Source organism: Microtus ochrogaster, unplaced genomic scaffold (genome assembly GCF_000317375.1).
Source record: "Microtus ochrogaster isolate Prairie Vole_2 unplaced genomic scaffold, MicOch1.0 UNK4, whole genome shotgun sequence".
Lineage (NCBI taxonomy): Eukaryota > Metazoa > Chordata > Mammalia > Rodentia > Cricetidae > Microtus > Microtus ochrogaster.
Window position 1 is genome coordinate 17,745,719 of NW_004949102.1, and position 17,068 is coordinate 17,762,786.

The 17,068-nt window shown below is 41.2% G+C and overlaps 1 protein-coding gene across 1 annotated transcript in view; it reads left to right on the plus strand.

The window, feature by feature from the left end:
- The window catches only part of Mgam (maltase-glucoamylase), a 109,348-nt gene extending 108,083 nt beyond the window's left edge, over positions 1–1,265 (plus strand). Inside the window, exon 69 of the mRNA XM_026788554.1 lies at positions 506–1,265. Coding sequence (XP_026644355.1) covers positions 506–580 — 75 coding nt within the window. The 3' untranslated portion in view covers positions 581–1,265. The remainder of the gene's footprint in view (positions 1–505) is intronic.
- The last annotated feature ends 15,803 nt before the right edge of the window (positions 1,266–17,068 follow it).

Sequence of the window (17,068 nt, forward strand, 5' to 3'; positions counted from 1 at the left end):
ATTTTCTTCATTTTTATAATTTTAAAATGTCTCCTTGTACTGTGGTTTTCTTGTCAACCACCTTTAAAAAGATATCTTAAAGGACTTCTCCCTATTCTGTTGTGGAATGATTTATGGACAGTTAAAAACTGGTCTATGGTGAGGCCTCTTGAAAGGGTTTGCCCATAAGAAACAGAAATATTAGGCTTCCCAGGCAGTGGATGAGTACTCCGGGGAGACAGCAGAAGACGGAGTCAAAAGAACGCTAGCAGCAGAACAGAGGAGAGGAAGACAGGGTACCCTTTTCAATTTGCCTGTGCACTTGTTCTCAGTGCAGCTGAGTGCCCATTCCTGTCATGGAAAAATCATTCGACTTCAAGGATTAGGAAACACCCACCACACCTGAAAATAAAACAGTAGTTGGCATCAAGGCTATGTGGCTCAAAGGCTTGCACCCTGTTCATTTGTGTACAGGAAATTCTAGCCAACAAATTCTCAATATATTTCTTGCTGTTTGTTCCAACAGATATTAAGAGTTAATGTGACTGACAGAAACATCGGTCTGCATCGTTTTCAGTCATTGACATGGAACTCTTCATAAATTTTTAGAACAGGATACTACGAAAAGATTTAAACTACTTATACCTTATAATTATATAATCATTATGTATCACCAATTGTTTCATTCCCAGTATGACTAGAATATTTTGTGATGTTTTTGTATATGTGTATGACTTCTAAAAATAATATCTCTGGGTCAATTTAATGTATGTAATTAGTGTGGTATACATGGTTCATCATATGACATTCAGATGTGAAGATGAAGTAGATCCGTGTTGAAGTGTGTGTGTGTGTGTGTGTGTGTGTGTGTGTGTGTGTGTGTGAGTTGGTATAGGGGGCAGGAGAACAATATGTGGAGCCAATGGTGGAAGAGGAAGAAAAAGAACACAGGAAGGAAGAAGGGGAAGATGCATAGCAGTGGTAGGGAGCAGCAAGAGTAATAGTCATTCTAAGGGGTGGTAGCCTTGTGGGGAGGAAAAAGGAGAGTTAACTTATTTGAAAAAGAAGGGGGTCTTAAAGAAATGCTTAATACACAGGAAGGCAATGAAGAGATTTAAGTAGGTACAGCTGAAGGAAGGGATTGGATGTGCAAAACAAGTTGACTGCATAGAAGTGTACTTGGAAATGTATAAATCTTATTTCTTGACCATATCTCATGTACATAACAACAGTTATACAAGCCTATGTGATTTTTATGCCACAGAAAAATAAAGCAAGTGAATTTACAAGGAATTCTCAATGCTGTGATGTGTGTTTGTGGGGACCTCACAGAGGGGTTAGGCAGAAGACTTCTGGAAACTTGTCTCTTTTGTCCCCTGTAGCATCTTAGCTCCTGCAGTCCAATACAGGAATGGGTTATGGTTTCTAACTAGCCCCCTTCTCCCACATCTCTGTAATGACTCTCTCAAGAGCTTTGGATATTGTTTAAGAATCATAGCAGTTTCTGTACCTGGTAAAATATCAATTTCAACAAAAATCAAAAACGAATTATAACTATATTGGTTAAAATGTGTATAAAGAAAAATGAAGCCAGGCTGTCAAGATGACTCAGTAGGTAAATGCTCTTGCCTCACAAGTCTGATGATCTGAATCCAACCCTCAGAAATCATAAAGACAGAAGGGGTAAACAGGCTCCACAAAGTTGTCCTCTGACCTCCAAATGTATGTCATGGCAATCATGACCCCCTACAAAATAATAAATAATAGTGAAATTTAAAATAAAAAGAAATTATGTAAAATACTCAATGGACATGTTTAATTTTAGTGTTTTTTTTTTCAAAATGCATTATGTTTCATATGGGTATGTGTACCTCCTCACCTCTGCCCTTCTGTACTGGAAAGCCATTCTGTTTGCTGTGTGCATGCCCAGGCATCTGCACCTGCTGCACTGCACCACAATACCATTCAGTTGACTTAATATTCTATTAAATGAGGCATCGAGCTGAGAGATAAGGAGTGAACTAGAGAAATGTGGGCAAGTAGCCATGAGAATCATTTGATTTAAAAGGCAAAAAAAAAAAAAACCAAAAATCCCTCCACCCTGATTAACTCTCTTTGATTAATAAAAGGAGGTTACAAGAACACGGCTTTCATAATATTTTAGAAATATCTTGTGTTGCCCATAGGTATGCATGGCCATGTGTTAACTCTCGTTATCCTTAGTGAGATGTTTCCTGGCTGGACAACCCAGGGGCCCCACTGATGACTTATGGACTGCCTCCCAATGTTTGAAAACCCTGGGAGAATGTTTTTACATTTGTAGAGTAAAGTGTCAACCACCACAAAGGAAACATCACATAAAAATGTGTAGAGTTCTGCAAAGGTCATGTCTCCTGTCTCTTGAATTCACTTTTGACCCTTCAAATAAATGTAGACTTATGAGATACAGCATATTTTGATATTTGAATGCAGTATGGAATAGCCAAATAAAGCTAAAGATCATATTCACAATGTCTCATCTTTTATTCTTTGTGGTGATAATATTTAAAATCTGTTCTCAGAGATGTTTAAGCATAATTGTATTTTTGGTCCCTCAGTAGTCCCCTCATAAGAACATGTGAAGTTTCACTCTCAAATTAGAGGTGTTCTTAGCAGCTCTGGAAAATGTCAGGGGAGGAGCTCCTTCTGTGATGTACTTGGTTTCTGTCTAGGGCAGAGCTGCCCATCTCTGGGTAGGCCTATACCCATCCCTTAAAACACAAGGGTTGGAGTCACTAGTCAGCACTAGTTATGCTCCTTTCATTTAAGTGAGGAACAATCTCAACATGGACTCAGGATATTTAATTAAATAACTTTGTCTTTCTGGAACAAGTTTCATTTTCAAAATGATATTGATACCTGAGAAGTTGTATAGTTGTGCAAAACTCCTTCTTGTTCTTAAGGTTGGGATCAAGATAGCAAGAGAGATTCACAGTGTTTTGCATTCTCTACTAATTTGAAGAAATATTTATGTGTTGTGTGTTGTATTATATATTATATATAATCATATCTATCCATCAATCTATAAGTATTTATCTTAGTTATTTTTCTATTTCTATGACAAAACAGTATGACAAAGTCAACTTATAGAAGAAAGGGTTTATAGTTCTAGTGGATAAGTCAAGGACCAACAGAGCAGGGAGCATGGCAGCAAGCAGGCAGGCATGGCATTGGAGCAGTAGATGAGAGCTTATATCTAGTTCATCAGCATGGGGAGAGAGAGAAGGAGAAGAACAGAGAGAAAGAGAGAGGGGGAGAGAAGGAGATATTAATTGGAAATGACATGGGCTTTTGAAACCTTAAAGCCCACCACCAAGTTACACAGTTCCTTCAACAAGGCCACACCTCCTAATCCTTCTCAAACAGTTCTTACTAGGGACCAAGTTTTCAAACATATGAGCCTATGGGGTCTATTTCCATTCAAGCCACCACAGTATGTACTATATATCTTTGCCTATGTCTCTATTTATGTGTCATGAATCCACAGTTTGGAATTAGGAATTACACACCTAAAAATTATTAAGAATATCAATAAATCTTTTGATTGGGTTTTATATTTGTGCATATTTCTCCAGTGAGGCATGGGGAACAATAGAAGGATAATAGGTTTGTAATATCAGAGAATTATATATATATATATATATATATATATATATATATGATGTTATAGTAACATATATATGAAGCTGTCACAGTAAAATTTTGTAAAATGAACTATGTTAATAATAATAAACAATTTTATAAAACAAAATAATTAGAAGAATGGTATTATTTTATATTTTTGCAAATCTCTTCAAAGTCTGCCTTAGTAGCTAAGTCCTCATACAATCATTTTGACATTACATGGTAAAGTCTATGAAGACACTGTGTATGCATGGGAGGACAATGTATTGCTTCTTTGACAAAATGCTTGACTAATGCAAAGGAGGAAAGCATACTTTCACTCATAGGTGCAGAGATATTTCAAGTCCATCATAGTAGGGGAAGGCAGCACAAAATCATGACAGTGTGAACATGGAACAGACTCCTCATATAGTAGAGTGTGGGTACCACATTCAAAGGGCCGCTTTCCCTGACCTGCTCTCATCAGCCTGCCCCCAACACCCAAAGATTCCATTGTCCTCACAATACTTCCAAAATTCTGGGACTAGGGATTCAAAACATAAGTCTTTCAGGGCCATTTTAGATTCAAAGCATAGCAAACCTTCAAAAGGAAAATATTTTCTCAGAATTTTTAGGAAAAGGTTTATCTCAAACTTATCTGGAAAAGGTCTCAAGAATCCCAGATACTGACTTGAGAACTATCTCCTATGGAGCTATAGTTTCTTGAGGCTACCCAAAGGCACCCCTGAAACACGGACCTCCACTTTTAGTTACTGGTCAGCTACTAAAGGAAAGGTTAGGGCCGGGCGGTAGTGGCGCACGCCTTTAATCCCATCACTCGGGAGGCAGAGGTAGGCAGATCTCTGTGAGTTCGAGGCCAGCCTGGTCTACAAGAGCTAGTTCCAGGATAGGAACCAAAAAGCTACAGAGAAACCCTGTCTCGAAAAATAAAAAAAAAAAGAAAAAAAAAAGGAAAGGTTAGGATCATACTTTTTGACATATTTCCTCACCAAATCACTGATATGGATCCACTACTACAGAGTTCCTGGCTTCAAAAGAACAAATAATCCAATAAAAAAAATGGAGTACAGACCTAAACAGAGAACTCTCAACAGAGGAATCTAATATGGCCAAAAGACACTTAAGGAAATGTTCAACATCCTTAGTCATCAAAGAAATGCAAATCAAAACAACTCAGAGAGTTTCTTTGGATGTCAGTGTGGTGATTTCTCAGAAAATTAGGAAACAACCTTCGTCAAGACCCAGAAATACCACTTTTGGTATATATCCAAAGGATGCTCAATAGTACCGTAAGGACATGTGCTTAACTGTGCTCGTAACAGCATTGCTTGTCATAGCCAGAACCTGAAAACAATCTAAATGCCCCTTGACCAAAAAATGGACAAGGAAAATGTGGTACATTTACACAATGGATTACTACACAGCAGAAAAAATAACAATGTTTTGAAAATTGCAGGCAAATGGATAGAGCTAGAAAACATCATATTGAGTGAGGTAACCCAGACCCAGAAAGACAATTATCATATGTACTCACTCATGGTGGCTTTTAGACATAAAGCAAAGAAAACCAGCCAACAATTCACAATCTCAGAGAAACTAGGCAACAATGAGGACCCTAAGAGAGACATACACGGATCTAAACTACATGGGAAATATAAAAAGACAAGATATCCTGAGTAAATTGGGAGCATGGGGACCAGGGGAGAGGGTTAAATGGGAGGGAAGAGGAAGGGAGTGTAGCAGAGAAAAATGTATAACTCAATAAAATCAATAAAAAAGATCACAAAATTTTACTTTTAAATAGCCATCTCCATTTCTTTATTTGCTGCTGTGATAAAATATTTTGATCAAATCAACTTAACGGAGAAAGACTACGGTTCATCAAGGAAGAGAAGGCAAAGTAACACTAGCTTGAGGGAGCCAGACCCCTTGTGTCCACAGTCAGGAAGTGGAGAACAACAAACACTTGTATTCAGCTTTCTTCCTTGTTAGGGAGTCCAGAATCCAAGCGGGAGTGGGGGTGGGGGAATGTGCCAGACACAGGTGGACCTTCCAACCTCAGTTAACCCATCACAGGCATGATTATAGCCTTTGGAATCCCTCACAGAGGTACCTGGTGACTTGTCTCCTTGGCCATTGTACATCCTGCCAAGCTGATGATGAACACTATCACAATAAGCTAGTGAAAAATAAAAAATAGAAATTCTAAACCTTTTCACTTAAAGAAGAAATTTATTTCTTCTCTTAGCAATTGACTGTCTTATGTACCTACACAGACAAAGCTGGGCTGACCTTAGTAAACATTGATAGTGTCCGTTTCACCAAAATTTGACACTCCTGTCTTTACAGCCGCATCACCGAGAGTTTTGCATTGGCCTTGGGGTTTGATGCTCTGGAAGGAAGAGTTTCTGACCCAGTGATTCCTGCCACCAACTTGCTTCTACATCTGCTTGATCCATGCCAAATGCTAACTTTACTCCTGCTTGCCAGCTGACATCTGGGAGATATATCAGTTCCCATGCTTTTACCCCCACACACACATACAAAAAATATTTTTAATAGTTTTCCTGAAGTCTACTCAATTTATCATCTGATATCTTCTAGCTGCCCATCATCAAACTGGAAGGTGAATTTAGCTCACTGGTAATTAGTAAACACATTATAAATGAGTGTGGCTTATGTGCCAGCATTACATGAATAATGTCGCAAACATGAAACGTGGGGAGCTAAGGAACTACAGTAAAAAATATAGGCGGAACTTATGTTGTGGGAGGTCCTTCTGTCTAAGTGTCGCTTTTATTGGTTAATGAATAGAGAAACGGCTTTGGAACTACAGCAGGTCAGAACTTAGGTAGGCAGGGAAAACAAACCTGAATGGTGGGAGAAAGGAGGCAGAGGCAGAGAGAAGCCCTGGGGCCCCGCTAGAGACAGACGCCGGAACTTTAGCCAGTAAGTCACAGCCACGTGATGATACACAGTTTAATGGAGATGCGTTAAATTAAGATGTAAGACTTAGCCAATAAGAAGGTAGAGCTAACGGGCCAAGCCATGATTTAAATAATATTGTTTCTGTGTGATTTTTTTCGGGTCTGAGCTGCTCAGCAGCTGGGAACCAACAAGGGGCCTCCTTACAACTCTTATTTAACAATAAATCTCTTTTCTTGAACTTTGGCCAATGTATCTTCTCAATTTGAAATGAAATGTAGATATATTTTCCCCTAACAAAGGCTAACTGATACTGAAACAAAGATGTGGTAAATATACCTTCCTTACTGGGGAGGCTGAAATTCTTTGAGCATAAAACAATTTTTAAAGGCGCTGAGCCATTGAAGGCAGAAGTACCCACCAGAGGTGTTTGACCACTTCATGGTTTTCAGTTTCTACTTTAATAACGTTTGCTTGTCTAGGCTGAATAGGAGGTAGGGAGAGAGCTGGAGATGTGGCTCAGCTGTTAAAGCACTTTCTGCTCTTGTGCAGTATCCAGGTTTGTTTCTCAGCATCCATATGGTGGCTCACAGCATCCGTAACTGGCATCCTCTTCTGGCCTCTATGGGAACCTAACACACACTGGATGCACGTCCATGAATGCAGACAAAACAGTCATACATATAAAATAAAATAATCTGTATAAACCCAAATAATTGCAGTAGAAGCATATTTGTTTTAACGAAAATTTGAATGCAGGCACACTTTAGGAGACAAAAATGAAGACAGAAGCAATTTGACAAAACATAAGCAGTTTATTCTATTTTCACTTAGTCAGCAAATGACTAGCTGTTAACAAACTATGGGTACGTGACAAATTTCAAGCACTGGAGATAACCACGGGAAAGCTGGACCAAGCCTTCCTTATGCGCCCTTTGTGTTAGACGGGCAGACAAGAGTGACAAGCACAGTAATCAGACGTGAGCAAGAACACCAAGGAGGCACTACCACTCCCGTCCTCCATGGCTCTCCATTTTATAGGGCAGTAAATCAACTGTGGCAGAAGTAGGCTCTACTAGCCTGCTCACCTTTGCCCAGTGCTACTTGTGAATCACAAGGGACAGACACAGCAAAGAAAACGACGAGACAGCAATGAGGTAAGTGCTTTGTTTGTGGAAGAAATGCTTGAGCACATGGGATCTTTACTTTTGTACAATTTCTGGCTCCTGCTCTGTGAAGTTTTTTTAGATATTCACATTTGCCGTCTGGACCTTGTATTTTCTTCTCTTCATAGAGGATGAAAGAGAAGGGTGAGCTATAAAATGGAAAGATGGTGTGTCTGTATGTAAGCTGTGCACATGTGTGTGCGCATGCCTGTCTATGTAACATATGTTATGTGTGGAGGACAAATGGCAAGGGCCTGACAGAGGCTGTCCCTCTCATTCTGGGAAAACTCTTGGAAGAACGAGCAGCTGCAATCCTTCTGCAGGTCAGTGAACGGTGGCAGGGATCCAGAGGAGGCTGAATGTGGTCCAGTGTTCCAGATTTAAGGACTTCTAAATAGAAAAGAAATTCTGCCTCCATGGCTCCCCACACCTTTCTCTGCCAAGATGGCAATAGCTTCTATGGCAGGGTGATGATAGTGCCCCAAATTGTAGGAGCTGCCTTGTAGAATTTGGACCTTCAGGAAGGTTAAGGAGACCTGGACAGGGCATCTGCTTTTGGTTTGTAGAGGCTAGAAAGAAAATGCTCCCTATGAAGAGAAATAGTACTCGGAGAAAAACTAGTCAATGGCCAGTGTTTTTGTCTTGATGCTGCCTGGAACGATGTGTTTAAGGATCGAAGTCAGGCACTGAGTGTTTGGGGTGGGTCTCTCAGTCTTTCCATTGCCTTGAATCCTACTTTAGAGTTGGTTTGTTTTTGTTTTTTGTTTGTTTTTTTTGTTTTTTTTTTTTAGTCTCAGCCTTAAAGCACTGTTGTCTAGGGAATGTGGAGCCACTACTAAAGGACCAGTTGCAGAAACAGTGCTTGTCCCTTGTTGTTTCCCTCTGTTCTGCTTCTAATCATGTTTATACAGAAAGTCTTTAACATTCATTTGTAAAATGGGAATCATGGTGGTCACCTGCTTTGTTTGTTGCAGAGGTTTATGAGATTATAATGATGCAGATTTTCTCCAATTTCTTCTTTATTGGTGTGTGTGTGTGTGTGTGTGAATGTGTACATGTTTGTTTGTTTATAGCTGCACATGTGATGTGTGTGATCATGTGTGCTCCTGCCTGCATGTAGACACCAAAGGCTAACAGGAATCCATTGTTCCTCACTCACATATCTTATTCATATCTTATTCATTTGAGGCAGGGTCTCTCTGTCAAATCCAGACTTTGCTTAGATAGCTAGTCTTGCTAGTATCTTACTCTGTGGATTTCATATCCACCTTTGTAGGCTGGAATCATAGAAAAGTCAGCATGCCAACCTGGCATTTACTGAGTTCTGGAATCTGAATTCCTGTGTACCTTAAGAGTCAAGGTTTTTAATGGTTCTGTTATAGCCCTAGCCCATACAATTCATATGTAATGGAGAATAAGGCTTTTTTGATAATTTAGCAGAAGGTAGTCAACGGATGGGTTGAGGTTAATAAGAATAGCTACCCCTTCCAATTCCAATCCCCCAACCTCAGCTTCTCTGAGAGCTAACAGTTCTCCCTAACCTCCTTTTGGCAAATTATTTGCTGCTTATTGCTCCATGCTCTATTATTTTCTTGAATAATACATTCACTTGAATTAAATTTTTAAAAATTTAATTATATTCCTATATGAAAATAATTATATGAATGGTAATAGTATTACTCTGAGAGACAGAAATGAAGAAAAATGTAAAGTCAGAGAAAAAGCCGAAACTAAAGTGAGTGCTTGCTTTTTCACACTGCTTTTTGACTATTGTTGCATATGTGGTAGTTTAATGTCCGGGAACACAGTGGAGGGAAGAGGCTGAGCAACTGAGCATAGGAGGTGTCACGAGGACTTTGGTCACAAGGTTAAAGCATTTATAGCCTAGGACACCATTAAGATCGACTACAGTGGATCCTAATGGCTGTCTGTACTGGGTTATTGGGAACATGACTCAAAGTTACTGGGAAAGTAGTCCAACTGAACTGGTTCCTGACTGCCTGTTAGAACTAAACTTATTTTAAAAATCAGAAAGATTCTCTGGAGTTTAAAAAGGGAATTCTAATTTTTCATGCAAGTTATATTTAGATAAGTAGTTGATTGGCAGGATTGGTAGGCATTGGGACTGGGGTAGAATGGAGGATGATGTTATAGTTAAACATGTTCATTGGGGCTTTTGAAGCAATAACAGATCACTGACTATATGAATCCCAATCTGTAGTTCAGAGATAGAGGTCGAACTATTGTCAGGTATTGTGTGTCACATGAATGATGGAGACTGCTCAAAGAGAGTGGGCAGTGTAAAAGGGGACTCTGGGACCTTATGAAAGATATCAGCATTTAATAAAATAGGAGACTAACAGACAATTGAAAAGAATCCAAAACTGCAGGTAGAAAATTCAATGTTAAGCATATCAATAGCTGCAGTGTTCCAGGAGAAGAGAGCAGTTTGATAGGGTGAGGCGATGAAGACAATGTCCATTGTATTTGGTAACTTAGTTGCTGGCAACCTTAGTAAAATTATAATCAGTGGAATACAGGAAACACAAGCCATGCCAGTACTACACAAGGAAACAATAAAGACAAGGTGCAATAATGTAGAAATATATTGTTCCTGTTGTTTTCTGTATGGAGACTGAGTCTAACATATTTTCTCTACTTAGCAGTGGACAGCCTCGAACTTCTGACCCTCCTGTGTCTACCTCCCCAGTGATGTGAATATAGGTGCTTGGCTTTGTTTGTGTTGTGCTGAGGACTGAACTCAGAGCCCTATGCATGCTCAATGAGCCACATCCACAGCTTAATATTTGCCTCTTGCAAGGAGAACTAGGAAGTGAAAAGGAAAGGTAAAATCATAGCTGTAGAAGGACTGAGCCATTGATGGGTTCGAGCCACTTGAGAGATACCATGAGTGGAATAAGAAGCTTGGGAGGGAGGGCTTGACAATACTAGAAAAGAAAGAACTGAAGGAGGGTTTTTGAGAAGACCAGTTATGGAAGAGCTAGAAAATAAAAGCAAGAATCAAACTTGGACAAGAGAAGATCATCTTCTACTGAGAACATAGGGGGAAAGATTGGAGTTTGCTCAACTGTGCATACGTTTTAAAGAAAAACTTGGGTTGATAGGTGGGAGACAAGGTAATGTCTGTTAAAAGTTGCTTTTCCTTTGTGGCGATGATAGTGTAGGATAAGATGTGGATAACTGTGATTAAACTTTTACATAAGGGCTTGAGTTTTCAGTGAGGCTCTGGAAATGAGAGGAGGAGGGGAGGCCATCCGTGGGTTCCAGGTTCGAGTTCTACAGGGAGGTGATGAACCTGGTGGTGTCTATGTTCAGACAAAATATCAATGCACGTTTGGATCCTTTTTAAGTGTATATGTTCAGTTAAGATATACGAATAGATTGCAAGTTATACAACAAATGTCGAGATGTAGACCTAGAAATTTCTAAGAGTACAAGGGAAATAGAAGCCGGAATGTTGTTAAGGAATAAAGAAGGTTCATGCATGTTCTAGTTGCTTTTCTGCTGCTGTGGTAAAACACCATGACCAAGGCTGCATAAAGAAGAAAGAGTTACTAGGGCTTATGGCTCTAGAGGGACCCAAGAGTCCATTATGGTGGGGAGACGTGGCAGCAGTCAGCATAGTGGCTAAAGCATGCAGCTGAGAGCCTACATCCTTAGCTCCAGGCACAGAGCACAGAGACTGAACTACAAGTGGGGCCAGACTATCCACTCTCAAAGCTACCCCTTCCCCCGTGATGTACTTTCTGATCATGTGTTACCCACAAGAGCCTGAGCTGTGCACTGCTAATAGTGCATTGATTGTGGAGGGTCTTTGGGTATTCTCATTTGCCGTGGCCTTTCTCCGGTGGCCTGTTTAAGTCACAAATATGAAGACAACCTGTAGGAATCAATGCATAGTGTTTTAAAGACAAAATTGAGTTCTAATGCTTTTGCTTGATTTTATATTGTTCTAAATTGGAATAGCTATTTGTTGTTAAGTCATAATAATCTATTTTGAGGTGGGGGGGCTCTTATGTAAACCTGAAACTTCTAGAATAAAGGAATTGATAACCTTTTTAGGGGAAAGTGAAGTATGTTTTTGTGGCCACAAATGGGCCTTTGATTTAGCAGGCAAGCTAGATTCTATGAAGAGAAAATCCCTTGCTGCACACTCACTGAGGAAAAGGCCTTCTAGTCTGTATTTTCCTGCCAGGCTCTGGGTCAGGTGTCTGGGAGTCATCCTTGGACTACTGACCAAACTCTGTCCTCTCTCTTTATTGAGCAAGGGAATCTCAGCCTCCTGCCACTTCCCCTTAGGGCCACAGGCTATGGTCTTGTAAACTCAGTGACCGGGTTACTTATCATCCATTCTTCAGCCCTCCCCAGATGGGGAGAGACAGAGAACCTCTCTGCTCTGTCAGAGACGCCTCCCAAGAGTACTCGCAGTACACTTCCTGATCACCTGACAGCTTCTGCCCCTGCCCTTCCTTCATCCCCTCTAGCCCTGCTCCTCTCCTCCCCCCATCCCTCCCTCTCTCCCTCTCTCCCTCCCTCCCTCTTTCCCTTCATCTCCCTTTTCATTCTTTTTCTACTTTTCCTGGAACTTGCCTATGACACTCAGGGTCAAACAGACTATTCATTCTCCAACATGGTTACATTTCTTTTTTTTTATTAGCTATCTAGAAAGTTTAGCTGAACATGATCCCTGCTTCTTCTTAAGAATTCTATTGACTGAAGCCTCCCATCCCCCTTCAAGGTTTTGGTGGGTGGCCCTACCCCTTGAGGCTACCCTGAAGGGTGTCATGAATAAACTCACCTCTACTGGGGACGTGTAGCTACCTGGTTTTGGGTTAAGATGGTTAACTACCATCTTGTGACCTGCCAAGTGCAGCTTGCTAGGGCTGAGGTTCCTAAGCTCACCTGCCTAATTCCAGAGTTGACCCTTTGTGGTAGATAAGACTCCTCTGTGGGCACCAGCCCTAAATGCAGAGACTGAAGCCATAGCTGGTTCTGAACAGACCTGTGCCTTGATCACTTGGAGCTCCAGATTCTGACTGCTGCTGTTTTCCCCAGGAACCATGTTCTTCTGAAAGAGCATGCGCCCTCGGCAAAGAGTTTGATTTCATTGGTTTCCCACACGTTACCAATGTCGTCAAAACGGATACTACTGCACTGCGTGAAGACTGAGGAAATACAAAGGCCTCTCTTTCTGTCCCAGATCCTGACTTGTCCAAAGTCCCCTGAAAGAAAGGAGACAAACGCCCTAAATTGCATTTCCTCCTTTACTCTTAAAACAGAATTCTGACATTGTTACCTTTGCTCATGTTAAGTATGTGGCTTACTGTCTGAGTCAAGGGGGCATGTGTTTTACTTGTTTCTTCCACATCCCCACTTTACAGTGTTCTCAAGGACTCCTCAAGCCTAAAGCACAGGCAAGACGTTGGTGGCTCTGGCCATTTGTCTGGCCCCTGAGGTACTCTGTCAGCATGTCATTGGGGTTCCAGAGGTTCGGGGAACATTTCCTTCATGTGGCAGTTAGGACCATGGTGTCATATGTTGTGCCTTTCTCTGTCATGTTGTTGATGACTTGTGTAGATGCCTTTGGAGAAGCTCCTAGGCACATTAGGGTTATGGAGCTGCTGTTTGAGACCTGCAGATCAGGCAGGATCTGCACTGAACCTTTGGCTGTGGGATGATAGAATGACCATGCTCCTTTCCTAGAGACATATCAGATATGGAAATGTGTGTATTTATTACATGGTTAGGAGATGGAGCTGACCTTGGTGTTCAGAGCGGATCGCTGTATTCTCACCTTGTAAATGTAGTCGTAACATACGACAAAAAGAACATATATGAAAAGACAGTTTCCAAAGCTCACAAAACAAATAACAACAAAACAACAAGGTTTAATAGAGGAAAAAAAGACGTAAAGGCTGGGGAGATGTCTCAGTGGGCAAATGACTTGCTGCACATTTAGGAAGACCTGGGATTTGAACCCCAGCACCAACATAAAAGCTGGGACTGAATGTACATGTCTGTCTGTAGCCTCAGCCACACTGGTAGAGACATGAGGATTCCCAGGGCTTACTGGCCTACATGCCTATCCAGGTTCAATGAGAGACCCTGTCTCAAATGGTAGAAGAAGATACCTGATACCTAGCCTCAACATGAATACACATGGAGTGGGTATTGTACACACTCACGCGCATATAAGTAAAACACACACAGAAATGGGAAATTATGTATTTATATCTTAATTTCAAAAAATATTACAGAAGAAGAAAAGGGAGTAAGCTTGTGAACAATAGATGAGCAGTGTTTGGGGCTTACAAAGTGGAGCAACTCAAGAGGCTGATAAATTCTGTGTTAGAGATCAGGTGTAGATGTGCAAAAACCCGATCCCAGGGGGGGCCCGCACTTGTAAAAACCCAAAGAGAGATGGTCCTGTAGCTCTTGTGCCACTACAAGACCGACCACAAGTCGGGTATTAAGCCTGGAGACTTAAAAACATTCACACATAGACAGAGACAGACAGAGAGAGATACGGACACAGGTCATCTTTGATACAGGAATGCCAAGTGCCAAGCTTTATTGTGCTCAGGGGCAGCTTATATAGGGATCATTAGCCACGCCCAGCTCTCGGAATCTTTCAGCCGCAGGCCTCATAAGTCTGCCATCAAGGCCTCATGCTCAGAGCAGCTGCAGACAAGGTCTCGTGCTCAGAGCAGCTGCAGACAAGGTCTCGTGCTCAGAGCAGCTGCAGGCAAAGAAAGTCAAGGGGTGACCAGGGATCTGCAGCTCCCAACAGTAGACAATAATAACGACTTGGGTTGGGAGGTGCCTTGGAACCATAAGGTACATAGTTGCCGGGAGCCAGTCCCAGTGGCTGACAGGTCCCTAGAGGATGTAAGGGGTCAGCAAGAAAAGAAATGAGCCGGGCTTGATGATCAGGAGACTCCTGCAGCCTGAACGACGAGCAGACGACTTGCTTCTTTAGTCATACAGAATTCAGTAAGCATGGATAGATTCATGTTGTTCCAAAACACAGATCATATCATTTCTGGTTTGGGTCATGTGTTTCACTTTCTCTTGCATATCTTTTAGTCATCACTGATGAATTATGATAGGGCAGAGTTATCTTTTTAAACAATTTCCCCTCAAGTTTGACATCAATGATAGAGTTATCTTTTATAATCATTCTTACTCATTAACCCCACAACCCACTTTTTAGAAATCTAGCAGCATAAGGCAGCCTGTTCTCAGGCTAGTAGCTTTGGTGACTACAAGGACGCTAGCTAAAAACAAAGTCTGGAAGCCAGCCTGGGCACATGGCCACATCCCAAGTCATGCAGTACTAACTCCTAATGGTCAGAGTGCCCCAGAAGAATCCTCAGGCCAAAACTGCTGGAGCTATTATTCAAATCCTGGCATAATGCAACGTTCACATTTTGTATCTATAGGGTTTGCTTATATGTCTAATCTGGGCATTCTCTCCTTCTTGGGTCATATGACACCACAATGGATTTGCATGAGATAACTTTTCAAGAAGGAAAGGTTCTGGCATTTCATTCTTATATCATCTTTCTACATCCTTTTTTACTCATCAATATACATCCATGTGTAGGACAGAGATAACTTTAGATAACCTAACTTTGTTGCTGTATACGCCACATAATCGCCTGGGTGTATAGTGGGAAGAGACTTGCGATCTGATCTATGGCCAACTTCTCTAGGCCACCGAACCGTGGTGACCCATTTAAATTGCTTTGTTTTGATTATCTTGTTCTTGAGTAAGTACAAGGACAGATGTTTCAAGGATATCTCATCGCCTCATAAAGAGACCTCTGACTTTTTTATGGGTTTCACAACCTCTAAGATGTAAGAAAGACCTTCAAGTAGATAAGGATATCTTCCTAAATGCGGGAGGGGTAGTAGCTCCAGGATTTTCTGGGGAAGCCTAGAGGCAGTACTCCTGGCAGAAGACATAGATAATTCATAAGAAATTTCCAACCAATCTAATATTGCCAAATTGTGCAAATAGTAAAAGTCTCTTAAGTATGCAACAGGTGGCGATAAAAAGCAAAGGTGGAACGGAGGCCATCATGTGGCTCAGCTTTGCTGGATCTTTGACGAGTAGCTCTGCTGGCCTTATGACCTTTGCCATTCCCATCAGATATGGTTGTGCCACATCATGATATTGATTCTGCTATTATGAGGGCAAAAATGTGACGAATAGTTCACAGTCTGATCTGTGGTTTGTAGACGAGGAGACACAGACCTAATCAGATAAGCCACCCCTCTGTTAGAAAACCAGGAACGCAATTCAAGTTCTTGATCCCAGTTCACACATTCTCCAACCCTGCACTTAGGTCAAAGCATGGAAAGCCACCAAATGTACATGCGTTTGTGTGCTACCAACACGACCAGAAACCTTCTTTTGGGATCATGTTATCTGATTCTTATAGGTTCAGTGTTTCAGTGTGCACCTCAGCACCAACGCACAGGAATTGGAAGGAGACGTGGACTCATTCTTTCTTGATTCTTTCCTCCCTATTTGTACCTTGTTTTCTTCTACACAGGGTGAGTGTTAGGGTCAAGGTAACAATGAAGAGGTCTTTATGAACCATCTCAGGCTCTCAGCCCTCCATTGTGAGTATATTTGTTCTCTCCCTCTCTCCTTTTTCTTTGTGTTTTATTTATTTTTTCCTTGGGAAACAGCTCATGTTGGGGTGATTGGGGATGGTGAGTTGGTTTAGCATGTACTGGCACTTACATCTGAATGACTCAAGTTCAACCCCGTCACCCGCATGGTGGAAGTAGAGAACAGATTCTTACAAACTGTCTGGTGGCCTACACATATGCACCAGGGACACATATGTTTATAGAAGCATTTTTTCCTAGTTTATGTAAAGAGAAACACTTCTAATCAAGTCTGTTCTGTGAACAAGTTGACTTCTGTGTATGTATCTCTGCTTACATGTGTGTCTGTGTAGTGTATGTGCATGCACGGATAGAGGTGTACATGAATATTTGAGCATGTGCATGTAGAGGACAAAAAAAAAAGGTGTCCTTCTTTATTGTTCTCCATTGTGTTTTTCGAAAGAGTTTCTCTTGTTGAACCCTAGCTGAAAGATTCAGCTAAACTAGCTACCCGGCAGAGCTCAGGGCCTTTCTGTCTCTGCCTCCGCTGCATGCCCAGACGGAGTTCCAAACTTAGGGCCTTGTGTTTTGAACCGAGTACTTTCCTGACCAAGCCGTATCTCCAGTCTTCCATGCTGACCATTAGTGCCTGCTCTGACGTGATTTACTTTAACCTGATTTTCTGTTTCTAG